Source organism: Chaetodon auriga, chromosome 11, assembly GCF_051107435.1.
Source record: "Chaetodon auriga isolate fChaAug3 chromosome 11, fChaAug3.hap1, whole genome shotgun sequence".
NCBI lineage: Eukaryota > Metazoa > Chordata > Actinopteri > Chaetodontiformes > Chaetodontidae > Chaetodon > Chaetodon auriga.
In genome coordinates this window covers 3,962,258-3,988,426 of record NC_135084.1, presented here as the reverse complement: position 1 = coordinate 3,988,426, position 26,169 = coordinate 3,962,258, and the positions used below count along the sequence as shown (strand labels likewise).

The window sequence follows — 26,169 nt, the reverse complement described above, 5'->3', positions numbered from 1 at the left end:
TGAGTCATGGTTCAATATGTTTTCATATAAATAACATTTTTGTAATTTATCGTGAAGAATGTAAACAGTTGCTCATTATGTATAATTTTTAGTGTAACAGTTTAGGCAATCAATTACTGTCTAAGACAAAATAACAAAAATAAATAACGCAAATGACTGTTGATGATGCCTGAACAACTTGAGCTTGTTTATAGAGGGCAGAACAACAAGCTGCCTGCATACACATGAAGGCATATTAAAGCCGAGCCCAAGCTAAATCCTGTATTCTCTCCACTGAGTATGGTCACATATCCACAGAGACTGGGCTGGACCACAAGATTATTCATTGCTTTTAGGGAGAAAATGTTTTGATAGCACTTTCACATTGAAACAGAAAGCACTGCCTTCACTTCCACGCTGTGATACTTTCCTGCTTACTGTGGAAATGTTTGCATCAAAACAGAAAACTGTATCAAAACGTTTTACCCAAAATGAAATCAACGGAGTACTGCTTCCAGTTTCACCTCCCTGCTAATTAATAAATCTCTGCATCAAAATAAAGCCCATGGTTCTAATTGTAGAAACACCAGCCTGTCAACACTTTCTGGATTGAGGAACAAGCGAAGACATTTCACTACGTTTCCCCCACTGATAAACATGTACAGTGACATGCTGAGGAGCGTTGCTGTTATGGATGTCTGAGCTGATGCAGGACAATAGCAGGGATTCAGTGAAGTCATGTTAGCGACCAAATTCTTCTTGGTCGTCATCCATTCATCGTACTGCTACTACTATAGTTGTGTTGCTTTGTGGTGCCGACACAAGTCTCATGCACTCTTTGCATATGATTTGTTCTTGCTGAAAAGTACTTTCACCAAATATGACGTACTTTCAAACAACAGATGATGATCCATTCAAGAGACTAACTCCCCACCTTCTGCTCCGAACATTTGTTTTGCCTGTCTACTCTCTGTTGTACACTACTCTTCTACCCCTGACTGCAGCCACAACATTCAGAAAGGTTTTGCCCCGGCAGTGGCGTGACAGCTCCACAAAAGTGCACAAAGGGCTGGATGTTCATATTGGAAGCTCTTGCTTTGATTTGTCATGGAGTTCTCTCTGAGCAGCTCTTTATTTAATTGTTCAACTTCTGTTGAACAATGTCAACACACAGTTTGACGCCATTACCATTTTTGCTGTGACTAACGAGGAAAGCGTAATGTTCCCATACAGTGGATTAGCAACACTACATGATCTTCAGTAACTTGACAGCTGGGTGACAGGGTGTACTAAACCGAGAGTCACATACTGAAGCAAACACCCTGGAACCAATGGTTCGGAACAAATACACATACCATTACACCTACAATAAAATGGTAATGCTTCAAATGTTTGGACTGTTTTGCTTCACTCTGCACCCAAAAATATTTTGCCTGTATCATCTTGGAAAGTGTTTTTAAGCCACACAAAATATCTCAATTTTACAGCAGAAGCTGTAAACTTGGTTTAACAGTTCCTAATATCCCCAACGATACAGGAGATTTGTGGCCAATACAGATGCTGATATTTGAGATCTGATGATATCGCCCATTACTCATTTTCTTCACGCAACCCATAACAAAAGAAACATTGTTGATACAGTTCTCTTAATTTTTTTTTTTGTGTGTGTGTGTGTGTTGTTTTTTGAAGAAATGTCCTGGGTAGGACAGTTTACAGCTGAAAAGTGTCATTTTAATAAACAGCTCTCTTGTGGACAAACTGTAGAATAATGACAGTTTTTAAACATACCTTTGGTTTTTCTGAACTTCATTTCTGTACTTTTAATTTATCAACTGACAAATCCACCCAGACAATACATCTGCAATGAGCCAATTTCAGCCAAAATATTGGCCTGGCTGAATTTATCAGTAAGACTTGATTAGCTTTTGTCCATTTAAGAGATTTCACAGGTCTAAACATGCTTTTTATCCTTTTTGAAGGATAATGCCGGTGATATTTTGTATATTTCTGAATGGACTTGGAGTTGACAGCCACAGAAAGGACAGGGAAGTCAACAATGAGAGATGGAATAACATTGTTGGTTTGGGTCTTTTCATGGGATTACAGACAATAAGAAAAATATACAGTAAAAGCAAAACTGTCCTTTAAAAATATTATTTTTTTTAAATATACAACACCAAGAAGTTTGTCAATGAAAAGGCCTTGCCATTACTGGCCATTTGTGAATTGAACACAATACATTAAATACAAGCAAGTAAAGAATGAATACGTGAATAAGCATGAACACATTCCAAAACAAAACAAAAACATCTTTCATCAGGCCAAGTTAAAGCCTGCCTAACCACCCCAGCAGTCAACAGCACTGCTGTCTGCAGGGACACAGGTCTAGGAAGGAAACACTCACCTTTGGTACAGGCACAAAGGCGGTCGGTCCCAGAGCAATAGGTAACTGAGACAAAGGGGTCCATCTCCTCAGCTGACCCCTCCTTCTTAGGCGGCTCCACCTTGGCCAGGACCTCTAACGTGGATAGGTCCAGTATCATAATGTACCCAGCCCGTGTGGTTACCACCAGGTGGCCCAGGCCTGCCACCTCTAACCTCTTGCAGTCTTTGTGGCTCAAGGTAGAGGTGGAGGAACTGGTGATAGTAGCGCTGCTGCTGGTCGTGGCTGCTCCACATGCAGTCCCAGGTGCAGAACCAACAGAGCCTGCTGGGCCCATTCCAAACCCGGAAGAGCCAGGTTTTGACCCAGAGGGGAGAGTCTCCTCTGGAGCCTCTTCACTGTCATCCTCCCTGCTATCGAGCACATCTGGAGGAAGCAAGATAAGAGAGGTGATGGCATCGCATGGGTCCCAGATCTGCTGCACCTTGATGGGTTCCTCATCTAAGGTGACAATACGGGTGGAATAGTTGAGCTTGTAGAGTGCAAGATAGCCTCCACTCCCCCCACTGAGGGATCTCTGCTGCTGGTCGCCTGGGGGCAGGATGAGGGGTGTCTGAGGTGGTGACCCCCCTTGGTGGTGGCCTTCTACCCCATTGGCCACTGGGTGTAGGGAGTCTCCTTTGAGCTGATTGCACAAGGCAGAGTGCAGGCGGTTGAGATTGTTGAGGGCCTCTACTTGGTTTGTGGCGCTAATAGATTCAGCACCACATGGCTGCAGGCTGACCAGAAGGTGCACACCGTCCCAGCAGGGTGTGATAGATTCCACATAAAGATTCTCCTCTTCCAGCTGTTTGGGCAGCCTCAAGCACTGCACCAGTGCTCCAGGTCGAGGTGGGGTGGAGACAGATGCAGCAGCCAGTGTGCTCCATTTGTCCACGTGACCATCTAACCCTGCCAGATTAGTTGCTGCATCAGCAAACTGCTGAATGTAAGTGATGGGAGGATCCTGAAGAAGAAGCTGCTCATGTGTGTCAAATTCCATCTCTATTATTTGTGGCACAGTGAAGCCCTCCTCATGGAGCCCCTTGCTCAATAAGTTGTTCATTTGAGCAAACACTTGCCCTGAGGACTTGTCATCCACCTCTCTGATACTGTACAGCAGAAGCACGGGTATAGTCCTGCGCACAGCTGGCAGAGTAGAAGGACTTGGAGGTTGCGAACCTGCAAGTTTAGAGAAGCCCTGCTCCTGGGATGCAGTTTGGGGGCTGCAAGTCTCTATCTCCATGGGGCCCTGGTCCTGTAGAGGCCCAAGGTGGAAAGGCTCAGGGCCCTGAGTCCTAACGGGACCGTCTGTGGTCCTGCGTGTTGTAGCTGGGGCTGAGGGTGGGGGTGGGGGTCCAGCCATGTGATTGCTAGATGCTGAGCGGTAGCTGAGCAGGCCTCCAGCTAGAAGGCAGGGGAAGGGAATGTTGTGGTGGTCAGGGACCTTGTCCTTTGCTTTGGCCTGGCTGTGGGCCTTGGCTTGGTTCAATGAGGGGTTGGCACCCAGCTCCTCCAGGTCCTTGACAGTGTCCTCCAGCACACTGGCCACCACCTCCCACTGCAGCTTCTCTGGTTGCTGGAGCACACTCAGCGCTGTCACCCCTAGGCTCACATCCATGCTCTCCCACTGGGACTGCTGGCCTGTAACAGAAGCAAAAGAGGAGGGTCTGAGGATTTTCCTTTCCAGTGATGGAAAATGCTATTTTAATTAGGCTAGATGTCAAATATGAAGAGAAAATGAGAGGTGCTTTTAAATGTATCCACATGGGTTCAGATATGGTTCATCCAGGGCACATGTCCCAACAAATGACAAACAGTGATAGTTCATGTCTTCATACCTGTTACTGACTCTGATCGGGAATGCTCATCACTGTCTGAATCCTCCAACTGGTCATCACTGCAAGAGAAGAATAAACATGATAAAACACAAACCGAGCTGTGACTCACTGACACAAAAGATTCCCACAAAGTAAGGATTGGGTCACTGTATGATAAAGCTTTAGCAGTTCATTTTGAGGTTAATGTCATCTAGGGGTGGTGTCATTTATGCAGGCTGAAAAAAGAAGGGCCATGACAGATATCACACTTGGGGTTACTGGTTCTGACTCGTTAGCCACCAGGAGTTTCACCTGGGGGGAGAGATTTTTGGGTTTTAGCAGGAATCAAACACACCACAAGGAAGATGCCGAAGACAGACAGACTTCTTTCTGTGGCAATGGTCATTTAATGGAGGAGTTATTAATGAAATGTTTGAGGCTTCAGTAAAATCAAAATGATGACTTTGCAACTTAACATGTGACAAATGGATTTTTGTAGAAATGCTAGTAGTATCTGTGATTGCTTCCCTGCATTTTCTTTACTTTCATTTGAATGTTTTTAGATGGGCAGCTGTTAAATGTTTAGTTATGCTCAGGTCATTTGCAACTTTGAGCTCACTTTGATCCATTAAGCTACTATGGATAGTCAACACCTCTTGTCCTCACATAATGTGATTCTCAATAAATGCAGTTGAATGTAAATGGAAGTGGCAGATGAAACCAGATGTGTTGACAGTGACATGAGCAAATGTAGCCAAAGATAGACACTACATTATGATAAATCTCATGAACTGTCTAGACTGACGTAATTAAAATATCCACACACTTAAAAAGAATGATGTGTAAACGTCTGCACATATAGTTAATCTAACTAAACACCTAAAATGTTGTTTTTGCTGACCTCCAGTGATGTCATTTCTCACCTTGCTGTACTGACTTACAGGTGTATCTCAAGACCCCATGACATGACAGTTGGGAATAGCTACAGGAGCCAAATCTAACCCCCAGTTGCCGTTGGAGGTGAAATAGGCCTGACATTTTCCACCAGACAGGGCAGCAAGGCACTGCTTGGTGTTAAGATAGTCTGTTTGTGCTACAGTTCCAGCCTCATGTTACCTTACATAAGAATGCTTCTAATGAGTTCCATGCAGTCAGGTAGCATTATAGGGATTTGACATTTGCACCAAAGAGACTATTGCCATCAGATACTGTATACAAGGCCACTGCGAGTGTTGGTATCAGTCTATGGAGAGAAAAACTTATAATGGTTCATGACTATGAGGTTTGACTTGTAAGCCAGTCTCATATCCAAGGTGTACTGATACTCCATCAGCATTCAGCACAGCTGTTCCATTTGTTTTCTTGTAGGGTTGACATGGCGCGGCTGCTCAGCTGTATTTTCGGTTTGGGCTGTTAAAGCTCATGTGGCTCACAACACTACATTACATGTCCCTGAGTTCCCTTTTGTTTAGTGTCTGGTGTACACCATGGTTCACGTGTTGTCACAGTAACCTCAGCCTCAAGGATGCATTGTTGCATGGCACCTTGAGGTTTTTTGCATTATTTATGTGTTCTTCTGGATTTCAAATGGAGGTATATACCAGTTATAAACAAAGCATGGATAAGACAGCAGAGGCCAACTATTTGCATGTAACTGTGATATTCAATATACTGGCTGTAGTAAATGCTGAGGCACTTACTGTGAGAAACTTGTTTACACTGTGTGTGTGCTTGTGAGAGCTGATCTGAGTGTATATATACTTGATGTGAATATGTGTGTGTGCGTGTGTTTTACCTGTCTCCCTCTAGCTTGGGCAGGTCAGAGCAAGAGGATGACTCCTCTAGCCAGGCAAGAGTTGGTCTCCGAGACTCAGTCAGCGTCTGCTGGCTCTGCTCACCACCACACAGGATCAACTGCCTCAGGATGGCCGGGTCGTATGGATTGATGTCAAACTTCAAGTGCACCTGTTTGGCACACAATCATGCACTCTTTAATGGGAGGTCAATACTAACTTTTCTCTCTGTCACCAACATCTTTGAAAGTGAAGCACAAGACAGATGGTAGTGTCTCAGACATTCACAGTTTAATGCTCCAACCTTCATCATTTTGGAGACATCCCAGATGCAGATCTTGCCCCTCTTGGTGGCAGCAGCCAGGAACTGCGGGCAGCTGCCAAAGCCATAGCAGGCGATCTTGTCCGAACTGTCGGGGCTGTTGGGAAACTGGGCAGGACTGGTCGCCAATGTCACTGACAGCGGCACGTTCTGTGTATGCTCGCCCTTCACAAATGGGCAATTGGGGGAATGACGCTCGTGTTCAGACCTGGGGAGTGGTAGAGAAATGTTGGGCATCCTTGATGTTAAACTTAACACACGTCGCACAACTCTTCGCCATGCTTTATTCTCCACACATATTCGGCTATCTTGCCTTCATCAGGGTGGTAATGAAGGCAACCCTGATGAAGCAAGGGTTTTCATTTTAATGGACTTGCACTGAAGCTCACAGGGATGTGCAACTGTGTGTCAAAGTAAGAAATCGGTGCATGATTAATCTGTCATAGCACCTAAATTAATGCACTCTTAATGATCTCCACTCACCACGGCTCATCTGTAGGTTCCCAACAGACCAGGCACACGCTGCAGGTGAAACACATGGCTCTGTCATCCCCTGTTGAAGCAGGCTGTGGAAGAAGTGGGGGATCAATAAAGCTCACAATTACACAGCTACAATGTCTTGAGTTTGTACAGCATGTGTGGAAATACAGCAAACTCAACAAGAATTGATATTACATTACTGCACATTATAATGTGTGGTTAATGGCAACATTAATATTTACCGTTCCACTCCACAGACACTGACAATGCTTTAGGTTGTTGGCATGACACGTGAGTCGTCTCCATGGCTACATTGTGTCAACTGCAGCAATGTTTTTTTCCTCTGACTGAACAATCTTGTAATGACCTAAAACATCAACATGCACAAAGGCAAAACAGCCCTCTGACTTCATGCAAATAAGAATACCTGCATCCCCTCAGTACCCACCTGGTGGTAAAAGCCCGCTTGAGCCATTGGATCGGGCTGAGCCCACCTGTACCCAGCATGTGGCCACGATGTAAATGTCTCCCTCCTGTTGGCCTCACTGTACATCAAAGATCTGGAGAAAGCAACACACTTTAGAATCATGTCTAGTATTCTATACGCCTGTCAGGAATGTGTCACTGTCACATCTATTTGTGGACTGTCTGTGAAATCCTTTGTCATATGCATATTGTGCATCATAAACCACACAACCATATACCCTCCAAGAACCATTGTCCATGACAAAAAGCTATTAAAAAAACATTTGCATGGCGAACACTAATTGACATGGCTGCAGTACCCAGCCCCTTGGCCCAGGAAAAAAAAGAAAATGCACTTTGGTCCCAATTGCTGGGAGAAAACTGTCATGGAGAAAAATGAATAATTTGTGTGCATTAATGAATAATGTGCACTCTCAAATTCATAATTTGTAGAAAGAGTTTAAGGATATCAAATATGCATAACACAGCATTGCCTAACAGGTAAACAGGCTAAATCCAAAGCAAAACTGCATTAAATTCAAATGGCTCATTTAGATCTGACTGTTCTTGGCCTGACGTCACCTTTCACTGTTATTCTGCCATGCATAAAGTTGGTTAGAATTTAGCAATTTGTGCACACTAATAAATAATCAAACTGTAAAAATAAGTAATTGGTGCTCTTAAAGTATTGCATTCAGAGGAAAATTTGCGCTTTTTTTCCTACGACACCTGCCAGGTCCTGCAGATATCATTAGCAGTGCAAATTCCATTACAAACATATAATTAAGAAAATTATCAAAAGCCAAATAAAACAGTGTAAAGTATAATTCCAGTCAAACACCATAGTTGTAATCTCTTCTAACTGGTTCATCTACTTCAGTAAAACCAATGATAGCAGGAAGAGAGAAGAGTGACGAGAGGTAATGAAAAACCTTGGTCTTAAATTCTGAAAAACATCCAATATATCAACAGTACATATAACATTTTCATAGTGATGCTCAGAAATGCTGCATGTAGAACTATTAACTCCCTAAGGAAAATCTTGGTATGTTGCTCAGTTACTGTTCAGTGAAATTATCACTTGTTTTCCTACTTGCTCACCTATCTACAGAGCGCCCGGGGCCCACCCCGAGTTCAGGCCTGGCACTTGACAAGAGGTAGGAGAGCCTGTCCATGATGGATGAGGCCACAGACAAGGCAGCTACGTTCTGGTTGATCTTCTTCAGCTCATTAACGATGGCACTGGCCACCAGCTTCAGCACATGGTGGGGAAGATGGAAGGTCACAGTCGCCCACTGAAAAAAGGAAGGAAATGTAAAATATCACAGAAAGAAGACAGATGAATGGTGAAAGAAAAGGTAGATAAGAAATAGAGGTCCATACATCAACTGTGCAGTTAGGCAGTAAACCATTTGCAAATACTCGGTTAATAGGACACAAGTAAAATAGTGGGGCTTTTCTTTTACAGGATTAGGATTTTTGGTTTCACCCATGAAGCAATGAACACTCATAACAGCATTTGGTAGCTGCAATGAAAAAGATACTGCAGGAGCCCAACCAATAAACATTATCACAAATATCACAGGTGACAAACTGAAGGCAAAACCAACATTAAGCGCCTTAGTAAGGTGTTGAACCACCACATGCCGGATGAATGGTTTCAATGCACCTTAACGTTGATTTTACAAGTCTCTGGCACTCCACTGGAGGGATGAAACAGCACATTCCCTCATTTGGTGTTTTTAAGATGATCGTGGAGAGCACTGTCAGTCCAAAATCTGTCATAGCTGTTCAACTGGGTTGATATCTTTTGACAGTGAAGACCATAACATATGATTCACATCATTTTCATACTCATCAAACCATTGACAGCCCCTCACTCCCTGTGGATGGGACACTGTCACACAGACCACCCCCATCAAGACAGAAATGTTTCATCATAGGACAAAGGTGATCAGTCAGAACACTCCTTGTACTGGTTTGCAGTAACCTCTGCAGAAAACCTCACGTCTAGACTACAAGTGTATCAGACCTTATCTCACGTTACTGATCTGAGTCTCGTTTTAATCCAGCTGTCTGCACAGGCTCCATACAGGCTCGCGTCTTAGCTGTGTCTCACAGGCATAACCGCAACCTGAAGCATTTATTTATGTTTCTAGACCATTTTTTCAACAATACACATGTAAATGTGAGGCTGATGCCCAATGAACAGGCACTGAATAAATACATTTTTCTACCGTTGAAGTCAGAACTTTCCATACACTTCAGTCATTAAGATTAGTTTCCTAGTCTTAATGATTAACATGACAGTTAACAAACTGTAGCAGGGATTCAAGGTCAGCATTTAATTTTTAGTCAAGGTCAGAGCTGCGCATTATGTATTCAATTAATCTCTCGATTATTTTAGCAATAAATTGATTGTTTGCTCTATAAAATGGTGAAAAATGTTGAACAGTGTTTCCCAAAGCCCAAGATGAAGTCCTCAAATGTCTTGTTTTGTCTACAATACAGAGTTATTCAATTTCCTGTCAGAGAGGCGTCAAGAATTCAGAAAATATTCACATTTAAGAGGCTGGATTCTGACTCAGTGCTCAAAGCAAATGATCCATTAAAATAGTATCAAAATAGTTGGTGATGAATTTAATAGTTGCCAACTAATCAATTAATCGTTACTGACTCTCTCTCTCTCGCTCAACCACACACTCCCTACACAGATCAGGAATACTCACACATTTCAAAGGAAAACTGCACAGAAAGTTTGGCTGCGTGACGTTTTCAAATTCACGGACAAGACGCAACAAGTACAGAGAGTCAACGACGCTGACATGATGCTTTACGGTCATGAGGGGACAAGTGGAGCCAAACCATGACAACGAAATGCCCTCCACAGCACGACAGAACCAGTGGATCCTTCACTGCAGGGGTCAAGCATTCAGGCCTGTCTCCTGTGGTGTGTGCCACATAGGCACTTACCCAATTGCAGGAATATGGTTTAGGACAACTCATCTGACCATACCACTCTTTTCCTCATTGCTGGAGACCAGTGCCTGTGGTTGTTGCGCCACCAAACTCAAATGTGCAGTCATCTTTGTAATGAGGGGTTTACGCACTGCAACCCGACAGTAATATCCCTCTCTATGTAATTGTCGACAAACCATTCTTGCTGACACAGTGATCATGTCCTGTGCCGACATTCTCAGTCACCTGCGGAATACTTGTTGTGCTGTTTTTCTTTAAATATCACACGAATGCATAAGCACCATGGTCATATATGCGCTGTCGGCAATTTCCAAGCCTATTTGCTGATGTCTTTCCCATGGATCTAAAAGCAGATGCCACTTAAGTCACTGTTCCTGTTGAAGCACAAAGCAGCTGAGCAGCGTTTTAGACTGAAGCGCCTGCTGTCCCCGCCCCAACAATGAACCTCTTTCAAAGTGGCATCTTTTCCTCTTGACATCTTGATACAAAATCTGAATCAACTGCTCAGCTCTTTTATACATGCCACAAAGCAATACCAAAAATACCAAATTCAGGGATTTCAAAAAAATGTATACGTTTTTCATATATGTAAAAAACAAACAAAAGATTTCCCCTATAACCATTCTTATGAGCACTCCTGCAAAAATTTTACATGATCATTATTATCAGAGGGCTTCTAATGATTGTCACTGGCACACTATGGTTGGCTAGCCCTGTCCTTGTTCTTAAAATCTACTTGAAAGGTCCTATCATAAGAATAGATTATCCCTTTAAGGAATAGGGCAGTGCATAATAAATGTGACTAGAGAGGGTGTGGTTTGAGCAAGAGGAAGAGGTAGAAAAGTGATGGATGCTGGGGAAGCAGAGGAAAAGGTTAGCGATAAGTTGTCAATCTGGCAGTAATTGTACAGTACAGGCTTGATAGGAGTGTCAGTAAATTAATGCTGCAGCTTCTCAAGACTGTGAAAAGTCTCATCTGTTGTTTCCCCAACTGCTGGAAAAGTGAAGGGCATTAGCTCCAGCAAACATCCTGCCCTGTGCTTCCAACTACAGTCTGAAGCTGAGCAGGAAAGGCTAACAGTATGTTTCCTGGCTGCTACTGCATGAAACTATGTGACTTACATACTAAATTTATAGGAAGTCACGTTAATGACGTGACTCAGCTGCAGGTTTTTGCTACAATTATAAGGCTTAGGTGCAGCATCCATGCCGTTTTGGACAACACCACCTAAACTGAAAGGGGAATCACGTTATTGTGTTTCCAATATGCTTGTCTTGTCAATATACTGGTCCAAATGTCCAATTCCTACTGATTGTTGAAAGACAGAGGCTAAACGGAGTGTGACAGCATGCTGTGTGGCTGATTGGCTGGTCTTCCGCATCAAATAGTGCACTGCTTACGTCAGCTGCACAGGAATTATGCCAAGGCCAAACGGACAGTGTCATGGATGCCCTGGGGTGTGTCCGTAATGGCCCTTCTACCACACAACCACTTTGGCATGTCCTGTTTTGAACGGTTCAGTCCTTAAAAGAAAACTGCAAATTTCCTCATTTGAAACTACATGTGATGCAGGAAATAAACAAACTTGTGTGTCTTATTCATCACGCTGGAGAAGATTTCTCCCACTGTGGAAACATTAACAGTTAACCCACAAGCTAACAAGTAACGTTATGTGATAAGCACGAGCAGCTGAACACTGGCCAGTGTAAATATTAATACACGTGTGTTTAAAGTTTCATGTGTACTGCGTTAAAATCTGTTAAGGACACAGTGAACTCACTCTTGACATGTTCAGGGGGCGCACTCATTTTTTCCCTGATGCTACACAGTGAATGAACAGTGTTAAGCTTGGTTTAGGCTTCGGCGTCGCGGCGACGCCGTACCTACGGCGTACACCCTACGCCGTCACTGAGCATTCGTAGCTCTGCGTCGAGGGAACGCGTTGCTCCGCAATTCACCGCCAAGCCGCTAGGGGGGTGCGGCTGTGTCTTTGTATGGTTTCGGGGGGCTCTTGCTGCCGCGAAGAGGAGTTGTAGAGGTGGTCGTACTTGCGTACCTCCTCGATAATTCTTTCTTCGGCTTGGTCCAGTTTTTCTTGTAGCTCTCACCACAGAAACTTTGAAAATGGCGGTGTTGTTGTGCTGAACCGAAAATTACGTTCTGAACGGACCAATCACAGTCCTCGACGTTCACGTCACTACGCGTCGACGCGACGCGTAGTCAGGATTTTTTGGAGGTGCGCGTCAGGCTACGGCGTAGGGTCCGCGTAGGGGTCTGCGTCGACGGCGTAGGTACGGCGTCGCCGCGACGCAGAAGCCTAAACCAAGCTTAAGGAGTCTGTGTTTCATTCGGTGTGTATCTGATCCACCAATCAGCATCGATTTTAGTGACAAATGTTCATTTTTGGAACGGTTGTCCTCTCATTCCCTCAATCGTCTCCTACTAAAATAGACAATTAACCAACGAAGGCTGGTACAGAGTTGATCCAACAAAATCCCAAATCTGTAAGGCTTGAATGGAAGTACAGTTTATTATTCTGGATTGATGCCGAACTGACAAGAAGACTGTCGACATATGAAGCCTTTTATCTTGTGTTTAGTAAATGGTTTCCTTTGTGTGTGTTTTGAAACTACTTAAGTTTCTCATCAGTGTTTAATGTTTAACATGTAAAAACTGCTTGTATGAGCTCAGACCCAAATGTTAATAACTGAATGTTTGTTGAAACTTGTTCAGATTAATCTTGATCACTGTTAGCCCATTTATAGACTTTTTTTTATCAATAAAATTTCAGAGTAAATATTACTATGAGTTGTTCGCCTAAAAAAAAAAATCAATCCGCATTTCGTGGAAAAGTCAAACATTCAGGTTACAGTTTTAATTAACTCAGTGCTGTTTTTCAATATACTGTCTCCTGTTGTAACTATCGCTTGCTATTGCACCATTGGTTTTGACCGCAATGCCCCAACATATTTGTATTTGTCAAAGGCCAAGCCCAAAAAAAGTTCACTCCAGGTCTGACATTGTGTACACATGGTCGGTCACGTTAACATGGCCACGCTATGGAGTCTGCTATGCAGTGCACATCTAGCGTACATTTTGGTCAAGGCATAAGTAAGGTGTAATTATCATAACATGACACAAAATTATTTATATTAGTTCTTTCATCTGAGGAAATCTATTTCATAATCAGGTGAGTGAGTGAGTAATAATTACAAACAACCAAAATGAGAGGATTAGGTCTGCAACTCAGCCTTGGGGATGAAAAATTTGGGAAACTTGCCAATGGAAAGATGGTGAGTGTTTGTAACAAGAATGCTAAGTCCATAACTTCGAGGGGACAGTGCTCAGAGGGAGGTCAGCCATTTTTGTACATGAGATGAAACCTGGGGTTGGCTCTGAAGAGAGACTGGCAGATGGAAATCAGGTGCTGATTGTTGGAGAAGTAACAGTGCTACCTGGCAATGGCAAAATGAAGGCATGGACAGGGGACCCTCCCTCCTAACAGAGTAATAAGACATATGTCTGCTGTCGGTCAAGAAATAGCTCCTTTGGAGGACAGCTCCTTAAACCATAATTTCCACTTTTTACATTTCTATTTGTAGGTATGTGAAATAAAGAGTTTCTGAAAGGTGTTCCATTTTCTTCACTTTTGATTCAGCTGGAACAGCTGATATCCCACTGCTTCCAGTGTTTATGCTTAGCCAAGCTAGACATTTACTTCAACTGTACTGACTACACAAAGATGAAATTAACATTGATCTTGTCATGTGACTCTGGATTGAACTGCAACAAGCATTTACAGTGCATACATGAAGGTTTTCAGACCCATTCAAGTTGTTCACATTTTGTTACGTTTCAGACTGATATTAAAATTGATTTATTTTTCTCATCAATCTACATACAATGACAAAGCAAAAACTGTTCTTTGGACTGTTTATTAAAAACAGAAGACTGAAATATATCATTTACATAAGTATTCAGACCCTTCATTTACTACTGGGTTAAAGCACTTTTGGCAGCAGTGACAGCATAAAGTCTTCTTGGAAAAGATCCTACAAGTTTGGCACACCTTTCTTTTACGAGTTTCTGCCATTCTTCTTGCCAGAATCTTTCAAGTTCAACAACGTTGGACAGAGAGTGCCAGCACACACAGCCATTTTCAGATATGTCCATTGTCCTCTGTTGGGTTCAGGTCCACACTCTGGCTTTGGGTCATTGTCTTTTTGAAATGTAAATCTTCAGCGTGAGACCCTGAGGACACTGGAAAAGGTTTTCACTCAGGATTGCGCTATATTTATCTGCAACCATCCTTCCTTGACTAGTCTCCCTGCAGCATAAAAATGTTACGTTTGGCTGTTGGAATGGTATTAATGAGCCGATGCTCAGTGTCTGGCTTTCACACAAGCCACTGAGAACTGTGGTCCATTGGTTTAATCTTCATTCTGTCAGGCCAGAAGATTTCTTCTCATGGGCTGAGAGTTGCTCAGGTGCCTTTTGGCAGACTCCCAGTGGGCTGTCATGCAGTGAGGAATGGCTTCTAAGACCGCTCTACCATAAAGGCCTGATTGGTGGAGTGCTGGTTGTCCTTCTGTACGGTTCACCCATTTCCACAAAAGAACTCTGGATCTCATTCATAGTGACCACTAGCTTTTTGGTTACCTGTCTGACCATGGCCCGTCATCCCCAATTACTCAGTTTGGCAGTGCAGCCAGATTTAGTTACACTGTTGGTGGTTCTGAACTTCTTCCATGTGAGAATGATGGAGGGTACTTTTCTCTTGGGGACTCTGGATGCTGCAGAAATTTTCCTGCATCCTTCCTCAGATCTGTGACATAATCCAGTCTTGCAGGTCTACAGACTGTTCTCTCGACCTCATGGCTTGCTTTAGACTCTGACATACACCATCAACTGTGAGACCATTCACAGACAGGTGTGTGCACCTTTTCCCTGTATGCCTTGTTTAGATGCATTGGCATGGTCATCTACAAAATTCAAGAGAGACCACCAATCACAGAGTTCCGTGACATGTATTTTACCTGGTAACCATGACCATTACATATTTCGTCCACCAGAGAACAGTGATGATTTTTACACTGTAAAATGTCACTTGTGTGACCAGAGCCATGTTGTGTGCTTAAGGTACAAAAATTACTCTCGTCTAGGCTGATAAATAGTTGGTCAGATTTATTAAACTCCTGAATAACAATGTCACTATCTGCCTGGACTGGAGTTACTTTGCCTAGCGTTGTTGTTGTTTACCTTTTCATAATTTTCACATGTTATTTATTGTTTATTGATTACTGTTGTAAGCCCACAGTTGATTTCACTTAAAAACATCAGACTTGACATTTCTCAGAATTCTAATAAATACATTCTGTACACAATTTTTCAAGGTGAACCAACATTCTACACATTCTTTACGTAAACATACATTTTAGAGTAAATATTTACATCAAATGTTTCATTTCATATGGCCCTGATTATTCTGTGAAGGGAATGTACAACACAGTATATCCAAATTTGAAGCTGATATGAAAAGTAGATTGATTTAGCAAATCCAAACTCTCTAAGGCTGCAAACCAATGAATATTTTTTCATTACTGATAAATTTGGCACTTCTCAATCATTTGGTCTCCAAAATGTCAGATTAATCAAGGTGACTTCTACTACTGCTGCTGGATATATTTAACCAACAGTCACTTCAAAAGATACTGTATTCCGATAATTACAAACGACCAAAAATGACTAACACGTAATTATCAACACGGTTGCCAATTAATTTTTTTCTTCCAATCCACTAATTATTTAATCACCTAAATGTTTTATCTCTAAAATTCTCCTTCATCCACGAAGACATTTCAAACAAAACAGCATTCTTCTGGAAACTATGTCCAGCGACAATCTTAACTGTTAATGAGGGTCATATCTCATTCAACTCCTGTCACGCCTGACCGACCACATATCTGTCTCTTTTTTTGTCACTCATCGAAAGAATGGACTTCCTTTGACGTGTCGGTCATGTTCAAAGTATGAAGCCGTGGTGAGTTTTGTAGAGCAAACAGGGACAACATTTGTGGGATACTCTCATGTTTAACAAATTCTCAAGAGGTTGTGACAGCAGTGCTGCCTCTTCCCCTACCCAGCTGTGGCTATTTATATACCTTTCTGCAAACTCTGTACTACTGAAATCTCAGCACTGCTGCTTGCCTACATGATAACACATATCCATGTTGATGGACTAAAAAAACTGCAGTTTGTCTTCCTGTCCCTCGCAAATTTCTCTTCCTTCAAATACAAGATAGCATGTTTATTTGGTCAGCACAGGGTCTAAGTTGAAAAGACATTTAGCTTATCAAACAGGAGGACTCTACAACTCACGATGTTCAAGCAGCCAAGTCTCCCTAAGGCTGAAGACAGTGAGGCACTTCTTTTTCATAAAGCATTTCAGCTGTACCAGGTTTCTTTAGATCTTTGGTTTAACAGATTAAATAATGTTTTATGTAGTATATCACATCCGACAGCAAAAGACAACAGTGGCAAACACAGTAGTAAACACAGGCACTGCCTTGTTAGGGCCATCTGGTGCAAGAAGATGATAAGTGTTGTACAAGTGAGCAGTCAGCTAGCAGCACTAGAGTAATTAAAGAGAGTGTTTCCAGACCCATGTTTGTACAGCTCATCAGATATGTACCTCCATTGCAGTACATACAACACGCACACAGACAGTGCACAGTACAAACGGACACAGACTGTGAAGTCTATACCAACAAACAGACAAAGCTATCCATCTGCTCTCATGCCTTTCAATACTGATAGTTTTTTCTTTTTGTACTGGAGGAGTGCCAGAATAAAAGTTTTACTCTATTTACGTTACTACTGTACAACCCCGATTCCAAAAACTTTGGGACAGGAGTTGTGGAAAGCTCAAAAAACACTTGTTGGGAACATTCCACAGGTAAACAGGTTGATTGGTAACCTGTTCACCTGTCATATTCAGTCATGAGAGTGTCATGTTTGGGTATGAAAGGGGCATCCTCGAAAGGCTCAGCCATTCACAAGTAAGGTGGGGTGAGGTTCAACACTTTGTGAAACACATAATTGCAAAAAGGATATTACTACATGGGCGAGGGAACACCTCAGAGAACCATTGCAATCAGGGTTGTAAGCACAGCTGGTTTTACAAGCTAATGAACCCGGACCAGCATTACCGTCATCATTAGCAGTTCTGTTTTGTTTGGCCACAAGATAGTGTCCTTATTCTGGTCAAACAGAGGCAGAGAAGCCACAAGAGGACCAAAAACCAGGCTCCTGCTCTGTCTAGCTCTAGTGAATGTTAACACTAGCTGGCACTGACAAAGAGGAAAGTATCTACTTCAAGATCATGCTCACACAACCTTCCTCCGCCCCTGAGGGAGATAACACATTTGTTTGATGAATGTCATGATAATTCATTTATGGTAATATTGTTGCCACATTAATCACAGTGCGAACATTTGAAAAAGTCACATCCCTGGAGTGTACTCTGTTAGTATTTGCACTTTTTCTTTTTACCTCAAAGATCCCCTCCAGATATATTTTAAGATGGATAGAAAACATGGTGCTTTGACTAACAGTGTTTGATATAGTTTTCCCTCATTAAAAGACCCTTTGCTTTACATGGCATATATTTATTGAAGGGTCTTTGCACTGGATTGTAATAGAGGGACAGGTTTAGTGAATTCCTCTGAATGACTTCAGACTGATGAAGTATTTTTAGTTTTCCTTGACTGCCTGCTCTCACATGATTTCTCACGTGACATCCCACATGCTGAAATGCTGGTCATGCCTCTCGGGTGTTGCTAATAGTCAAATTAAAGATCACCAATTTCTCACTATTCCACAGCTGGTATGAGCACACAGCACACCTCTAATCATTCAGGTCACAATACAACAAGAGCACCTTTTGAAAGGCTGGCAGACTAACCTTGGCCACTTTGTGATTGGCTGCCGTCTCATGTGAGGTATTCTTCAGGCCTTCTTTGAGCTGGGTGAGAAAGAGTTCATAGCCCTCTGTGTTGGACACATCAATCTTGTCCTGACAGGCTGATAGCATCTGCTGGGCCTGAAAAGACAAACAAATATGTATTATAGTTAGAACTGCCAAAGTCGGGTCTTCATTACAAAATGGTGTCATGGGTTGATGCATGATAATGTGACTTCTGTCCCGTGTTACAGTCTATAGATGCAGTCAGAAACAGTCAACATGAGACACACTAAATGCTGTCTGTTTACAATTTGTACTTCAGGTGGAACCTGACTTATGTATCAGAACACGTTGACAGGAGGCATGACCACTGAGCCTATAGTGTTTGCTACATTCTGAATAAAGCAAGAAGAAGCCAACGAAGACCAAGACGAGGAAAAAGAAGAAGGATGAATGTGAGAGGGATGGAGTAGCCGCAAAACCAAAAACGTTTGTGCAAGTATCTAACCAAATGGAAGTAGGCTTACTGTACTTAATGAAGAGCAACGTCAGTCAAAGTCATGCTTTTTGTAAAATATAACACAGATTTTAGTGGATCACACAAAGAAAAAAGCGACAAATCTGCCAAGCACAAGCGAGTCCAAGAGGCTCAGAAACATGCTCCACCAATGACTGTTTTTATACGATCTCTGCCATCCATTTTCATCATCACCCTCTGCTACTAATTGTGTCTCTTGCCAATAGCTTCTCTCAAAATCACGACTGAAGCATGATGTGTCAGTGATGTGTCCATATCCTTCAGGGAATACATAAATAAGCAATGTGCTGAGTTTATCTGCCCTTTAGTGTTTTCATGTATATAATGCAGGGATGCTCACAGCATTTCACTTTCAACCAGGTGTCTGATTCTGACCACCTAACTGTAGTCACTCAATGTAGGAACCAGTTAACCCAATCCTTGTTGCTCTGATATTTTGAAGCTGGTGGTGATTTTAGGATTCACAGTGTGTAGCCTTGTCTAAATGGAAGGAAATCTTTCATTCAAAGTAGCAAAACTTCTCAAAATAAGGAAGGATTTTCCTTTATCCGCCTTGACAGAATAACCCCCCTGCTGTCAAAAATTAGGAGGCAACAACCATCTCTGTAAGGTGCTTCCTGGTGTCTCTCTGAACAGTAACGTATGCAGTCCTCTCTTACCTCTGTGACTGGCAGCTCCAGCTGAACCATGTCCTCAGGCTTGGCCACTGGAGGCTGGAGAGCTGTGTCCAGGAGCAGGATGCCATTCAGGTCCTTCCTGCATCCCACTGCATAGTCGTCCACAAAAAGCACCTTGTCCACAGCAGGAAAGTACTGACACCTGACACGGCCACCAGGTTTAGCTGTGAGAGGAGCAGAGGACAGCACACAGTGTCAGGACAGATGAAGGAGAAAGGTCAGACGCAAGGTCCGAAGTTAATCATTGAAAAAGACGACATGTCAATTACATTTATCTTTGGTGGAGTGCAGTTTTAAGATAGGAATACAGGGAAACCTCGGTTACAGCCTCCTATCCTGTGCCCAAAAGAATCAAAGCTATTTGTTCTGACAAACAAATCTGACTGGCCACCTTTGACACCAGTTGCTCGACCATCACCAGTTGCTCTGTCTGGATAACTGGACAGACGATTTCATCAAACTGACACTTCAAATTAACTTGTCAAATCTTAGTGAATAAATCAATCAATACACACCAATTCTGCTCTTTTATCCTGCAGAACTGAAAACAGATGTATTCACCAGCAGGTTCTGCTCCTTTACTGCATTGGCTGTGTAGTGTTTAGTGGCTTTATTAGATTTTTTAAAGTGCCATATTGTTAATAATGTTATGTTTGTACACATTAAACTTAATCTCCATTTTCCTGGCTAGAACTCACTGAATCGTCTGCCTTTGGTATGTCCACTGGCTGGAATATAAATGAAAACAGAATGCAATTATTTGCAAATCTATTTCAACATGGACGCAACACTCAGTAAGCATTTGGGAACTGAGGAAATGAATTGTTTAAGTTGTGAAAGTGAAATTTTTCCCATTCTCACTTTATGCACAATTTCAGTAGCTCAACAGTTCGGGGTCTCCATCGTCATACTGAATGCATCATAACGTGGCTCACGTTTCCAAAGACAGACAGGTCTGGGCTGCAGGCAGGTCAGTCTAGCACCCGGACTCTTTTACTGTGCAGCCATGCAGCTGTAACATGCGCACAGTGTGTCTTGGTATTGTCTTATCTTGTCTGTCTGTCTTGTCTGGAATAAGCAGGATGTCCCTAAAAAAAGCATTAATGATGCTTTCACTGATGTGCAAACTAACCAAAATCACAGAGGCTACTGGGCTATCACCTGTTAACAATGAACCTGTTTGCCTGCAGAATGTTGCAAACAGCTGCTTTCGGATCATTCCACAACTTCCCCTTTAGTCCATGTCCCAATTTTTTTGGAACATGTTGCTGCATCAAGTTCAGAATGAGTGTCGATTTACAAAAAGCAATAAAGTTAATCAGTTTGAACATTAAATGTCTTGTCTTTGCACTGTTTTCAATTGAATATAGGTCAAAAAAGGATTTGTTAAACACTGCATTCTGGTTTTATTTACGTTTTACGCAGCCAGCCAGCTTGTTTTTTGGAATCAGGCTTATATAAGCTGAACTAGTGTGTAATGACTCCCCCCTCGCCAGTGAACCGACTATCTTATCTGGTATTCCATGTTTGTATGAGCCCACACATACAAATTATTTCTATTTTGAAGAGGCCATGCTTGGAATATTCCCATACAAAAAAAAACTGAATGAGTCACGTGTCTCTTCGTCCGCATTACATGTGGTTGTTGTTTTGCAACACAGCCTGCAGGTAAAGGTGACTGTTTCCACATACTTAAACACAACAAAAACAAACATGTACCCAGTGAGCATAGCTGGCCATAATGTTCCTGCAGCTCTAAATCATAAGTAATGTACTGGATGTAAACAATTTGTATCTAATTGAATACAGTATGTAAGTATGATAATAAATGAAATGAACATGACTGCTGTCACTTCACTGATGAAAGCCAAAATATAAATGAGGTGGTTAACTTTCTGTAGAATGAGCAGACTGGGACCAAGAAAACCATCATCTAACCTGATATCTTTTAAAACCTAATCTGTTCAAAAGTGACAGTTACCAGCTGCTGCTTCTCTCTCTTGATATTTACATAAACTTGTTTTCACTTGGAGGCATCAGCAAAAATTTAGGAATACATTTGCTGAACAGGCCTGGCCAAAATAAATTGTACATGTTTTGCTACATTAGATACATTGTGTTGCATTAACATGTTTTTGTGCCAATCTTTGTGAGTGGTGTGAAAAATGAGTTGCTTCCCCCAAAATTTTCAGGACCTTTAAAAAGTTAGAATATGCATCTGGCGGGTATAGAGAGTAAACTGCACTTTGGGGACTCAAAATCCCCACGTTCAACCACAAATACATGCTGAGGACATGACCTCAGTGTCCTCAGTGGTAGCAATGGCCCTGGGAAGCACAGGGACTGTCACACTGCCATCATCATGAAGCAAAAACATCTCCAACCATACATGCAAAATTGGTGAGATTACCTCTTCAAAAAAAATTACAAAATGTGGGGAAAAAAAATCAGCAAAATCTACAGAAATGTACGTTTTTGGGGGGATTTGAAGCTTCAACTGAATTTCTTAAAATAAGGTTTCCATGTCTGTCTTCACTATTTTATGTCGTCGCCCTTAAAAAAAATGACAAATCCTCAAACAAAATCCTCACATAGAAAAAGAGTGCTTCATTTTGATTAAATAAGTTAGCCTTTTTTCCTTAAATCAACTTTCTTTAATGAGTAGAACTCAGCTCTATTCACTACATTTGTATAACCAGCACTGCACTTTTTGGGATCATCATCAGTAACCGTAAAACATCTTTCTGCAGTCATTGTTAGTATGAAAGGGATGATGTCTTGATTTTGTATTAATTTATTGTAATGTCTGTAAGTTTACTATAACAATGTTTCTGCTGAAACTGACTATTTGTTATAAAGGAAATGTTTGGTAGAGCCCTAAAAATCTACACTTGTCTTTAGATTCCAGATGTTGATTCAAAGACACAGAGTCAGACTAAGATGTTGTGCTAGAAGACATGTATACTGGAGCAGTTATCTTTATGATATTCTAATTTGTGTACGAGCTAAATCAGTATCCAGTTCTTGGCAAAATTCACAGGAACATGAAGTACAACAAAATGAAAGCAAAACCAGATTTCAGAGTCCTCCAATCAGCATGCAAAGCAGGTTATATATTACAAGTTCGTGTGCAAATTTTAGTTGGATAATCACAAAATGCACCTTTTATCTCATGCAGTACCTTTCAATTACTCTTGCCCCACACCTGAGTGTTGTTGGACTGAGGGGAATACTGATTTACTGGATGAGTTTATCTGCTTTGTGAGCTTGGTTAGCAGAGGAGCTACAGCAGTCACAGTCGTCTCACAGCAAACTTTCATTGTTTGACTGATTTCCATTTGTTGGGTTATTTTGGAACATGAACTTAGTGGGTGTAGAAAAAACACAGAGAGGAGTAAATATTTGATCATAATGTTGTTTTTTGAAAGAAAGAGCAAACAATGTAAATTCCAAATTAAAAAAAAACTTTCAAAGGAAACCTTTCAACAATCCAAACATTGTCAGGCTTTTTTCATTCTGTCTTCGATTTTGTCATCCTCTATTCATGAGTCTCACAACACTGAACGGCATAAAGAATGAGGTGTCACTGCTTGCCACAATTTCTCCCCAAAAGCAAGTGTTGAAACAAAGCTGGATATGACATAACAATCCATCCAGAGAAGATTCAACTGGGCTGAACCGTCCAACCATCGCAACCAACAGACATCTGATGGCAACACACATAACATCAGCAATGACTTGAAAACTGGGAGCCTCTGCTAAAGATGAACTGAAGTTAAAGCAAACTGAAAGTAAACCGAAGATCCAACAGCTCACTAGGTGTGCAAATCTATTTGGTAAATATCTGCCTTTCACTTTCACAAGATGTATTTGCACTTTTATGTTGCCTGTGAACATATGTAAGCAATAATAGAATGCTGCAGCATTAGATAGTGAAGGTGTTTGTATGTATATAGGGTAACAGCAGTACACTGGTTTCAAGGTACATCATGGTATGAAAATTGACAGTTATCATAGAATATATTTTTGCTTATCTATGGTATTGAATTTTACTGTATTAGTGTTTTGTTTTGTTTTTCAACTTTATATCAAGTTTGTGTCAGGACACATTATTTGTGTAGAATTTCACATGTGAAATTATAATAAAGCAACTGCTCAACCAAATAATATTAACCATGATATTGTGAAACTGATGTTTTCCAAAAATCTAATACTGTTGTAACCCACTTTGTACTCAAAGATGTCTATCACCTAAAAGTCCTACTTCCCAAAAAAGGCTTTATCAAAGTTCATCTGTAACAATCCTCAAATGGGCTGCAAACACAAAATAACAGTTCTACAATCACACAGTATTTATGTGAGCGACCGTGTGTGTAGTAATACCGTTGACAGTAAAGAGCCCAATTACAAAAAAGGAGAGTAATGGTGATTTCTATGTCAACATGGAAACAGTCTTTGTTGATTTGGCAACACCTGCAGCTACTGGTGGTAACAGCAAATGCGGTTTAATACCACAGGTCACATAATTCTGGGGCAGCAAAACAAACTATTGTCATATCAATAAAGACATCAGGCAATAACGGGCCTTTTTCCATCATTCTGTGAGCAACCATGATCTGACTTTATGCTGCACACAGCCTGAGTCTGCAGACAGCAGAGCACAGTGGAACTGAAAGGAGTTTGTTACCTTGCTGAGAAGTTGAAAGTGTGCAGCCTGTCGCCTGCAGCTCTTCATCTACATTAACAGCTCACTGTGGCTGCTCCTTCTCGTTTCATTACTCCCTGCAATATTTCCAACTGATCTGCTGTCAAAAAATGTTGGAATTCTTGTTTTGTAGATGCATATTTGATAACAGATGGCTGTAAATGCAAAGCTTATTGACAAACAAAGCATTTCTTGTCACTACTTCATAATAAAAGTCAACTCATTTTTAGCCAGTTAAATGCTTTTAATGTGAAGCTGTAGCAGATGGAAATGTTCAGTTTGCATTAGCAGTCACTTACTACAGCATTTTCCCAAGGGATGTCAAGACTGACACCCAGTCCATAATACTGCAAATACACGCTCAATCACCACAGTGTTACCTCATTCGGAGATAGACAGTGACTTAACCGACATTTATTTCACATGAAAATCTTGGAGATTCTAACTTTAATTATATCACTTAAATTACTGTTGAATGATATTAAGTCAGGGTAAATGCTCCTCCAGAAACACTGGCATCCATAAGCAGATTATCATAATTGAAGACATAAACAAATGGTAAAAATCTCCCAAGGTCTGCAGGACGCCTAAAGCAACTGTGTTCATGCATTTCTCTCTCACAATTTTCTGACACATGCTGTGACGCGTGAACAATGCAGGGGACAATGATCAACACTGCAGTTACCAGGTGAGTGTGGTGCACAGCTTGACAAGCTCATTTGTAATACTTTGTATGCAATGTCCTGTCAGTACATTGTGGTAGAATTCAATCCACTCAAGGTACAGTCGAAATGTTGTCGAGTTACTACAATCAAATCCAGTTGCCCTTGAATCAATACTCCTCCAATAGTTATGACCCAGAACCTTTACAGACATTATGAGCTGTCATGCAACATCAACAAGACCAGTGTTAGGCTGGTATTCCACTGAATTAGCCACGTTAGCCGAGCAAGCACACATGACCCGTGACAACAACACAACAGCATCAAATCATCTCACTGTCACCACCACACCACTGCCTCCAAATGACTGACAGTGCGCACGATAGGTTGTAAAGTTCAGCAGCTAAAGAGCCGCTAGCTAGCTTAATGGCTATCACAGTATCTCACATTAACACAATGTAATCCATTTAACTAGTTCATAGTCGGTGCGCTTCTACAGGTGTCCGATATATGAAATGTACTTCTACCGACATATCGTGACTGACTACTAGAATGACAGAAACTGACGGCTTGCCGGGCTAACTAGCGCTGTGCTAAGTTCACTAGCTAGCTATTAGCTTGCATGGTAAATATGTCATGCCGCAAATGTGGTGAACAGTAGCAAACACGGGCGTTCAAGAGGCGCTAGTTCAACTTAGACCACATACAGATCAACGTCCAATTACTGTGGTTTTGCACAAGCTAAGCGAATCCTACCAAATAGTCAAACTAGGCCCAAAGATAACTGCTAAGAGCAGCTAACGTTAACGTTAGCTAGCTGAGGTTACAACTCATCCTGTGTCGTGTTTAGTGTCTGTTGACAACCAGGGGCCGGTTAGTCAAAACTGAAACAGATGGTGTCAGGGCTTGACAGAGTGCACCGGTGCTTACCGTGCAACGCTGAAGCCTGGAGAATCGCCCCCGAAGTGCCGTCAATTACTTTGATACTGCCGCGGCTGGTAACGGCCAAGATAGCGTTGAGGGCCGGGTGGTAGGAAAGGCTTCGCAGGCCCTCCTCGTCGCAGCGCAGGCAACCGTCTCTCAGTACAATCCAGTCTGAGGAGGTGGACGAGCCGGAGCCCGGCGAGGCCGCGGCCGCCATCTTTCCTTATTTTTCCCTTCCCTTCCCTTCTGGGGTTTGTAAGGATCCGATGATACAAGTAATACTGCTAAATCTATAAGACTAACTCCGAACTATCTGTCCTCTGCCACTGCTGACTTCCTTCTGCGGCTTCTTCTCCTCCGCCCGTTACCGCAGCAGTGGCTATTCACCATCGGCGCTGGGGAACTCCTGGCAGGGCTTTCTGTCAGTTACACGGTAGGT

The 26,169-nt window shown here is 42.0% G+C and overlaps 1 protein-coding gene across 6 annotated transcripts in view; it reads right to left on the bottom strand.

Moving 5' to 3' along the window:
• The window catches only part of birc6 (baculoviral IAP repeat containing 6), a 119,014-nt gene extending 92,845 nt beyond the window's left edge, over positions 1 to 26,169 (bottom strand). For all 6 annotated transcript variants that reach the window (XM_076742274.1, XM_076742276.1, XM_076742279.1 and 3 more), the window contains exons 1-10: positions 25,737 to 26,169; positions 19,422 to 19,603; positions 18,225 to 18,362; positions 8,383 to 8,576; positions 7,265 to 7,376; positions 6,820 to 6,902; positions 6,319 to 6,544; positions 6,017 to 6,186; positions 4,243 to 4,301; positions 2,384 to 4,045 (exon numbers count right to left, since the gene is read on the bottom strand). In XM_076742274.1, coding sequence (XP_076598389.1) covers positions 2,384 to 4,045; positions 4,243 to 4,301; positions 6,017 to 6,186; positions 6,319 to 6,544; positions 6,820 to 6,902; positions 7,265 to 7,376; positions 8,383 to 8,576; positions 18,225 to 18,362; positions 19,422 to 19,603; positions 25,737 to 25,947 — 3,037 coding nt within the window. In that variant the 5' untranslated portion in view covers positions 25,948 to 26,169. The remainder of the gene's footprint in view (positions 1 to 2,383; positions 4,046 to 4,242; positions 4,302 to 6,016; positions 6,187 to 6,318; positions 6,545 to 6,819; positions 6,903 to 7,264; positions 7,377 to 8,382; positions 8,577 to 18,224; positions 18,363 to 19,421; positions 19,604 to 25,736) is intronic.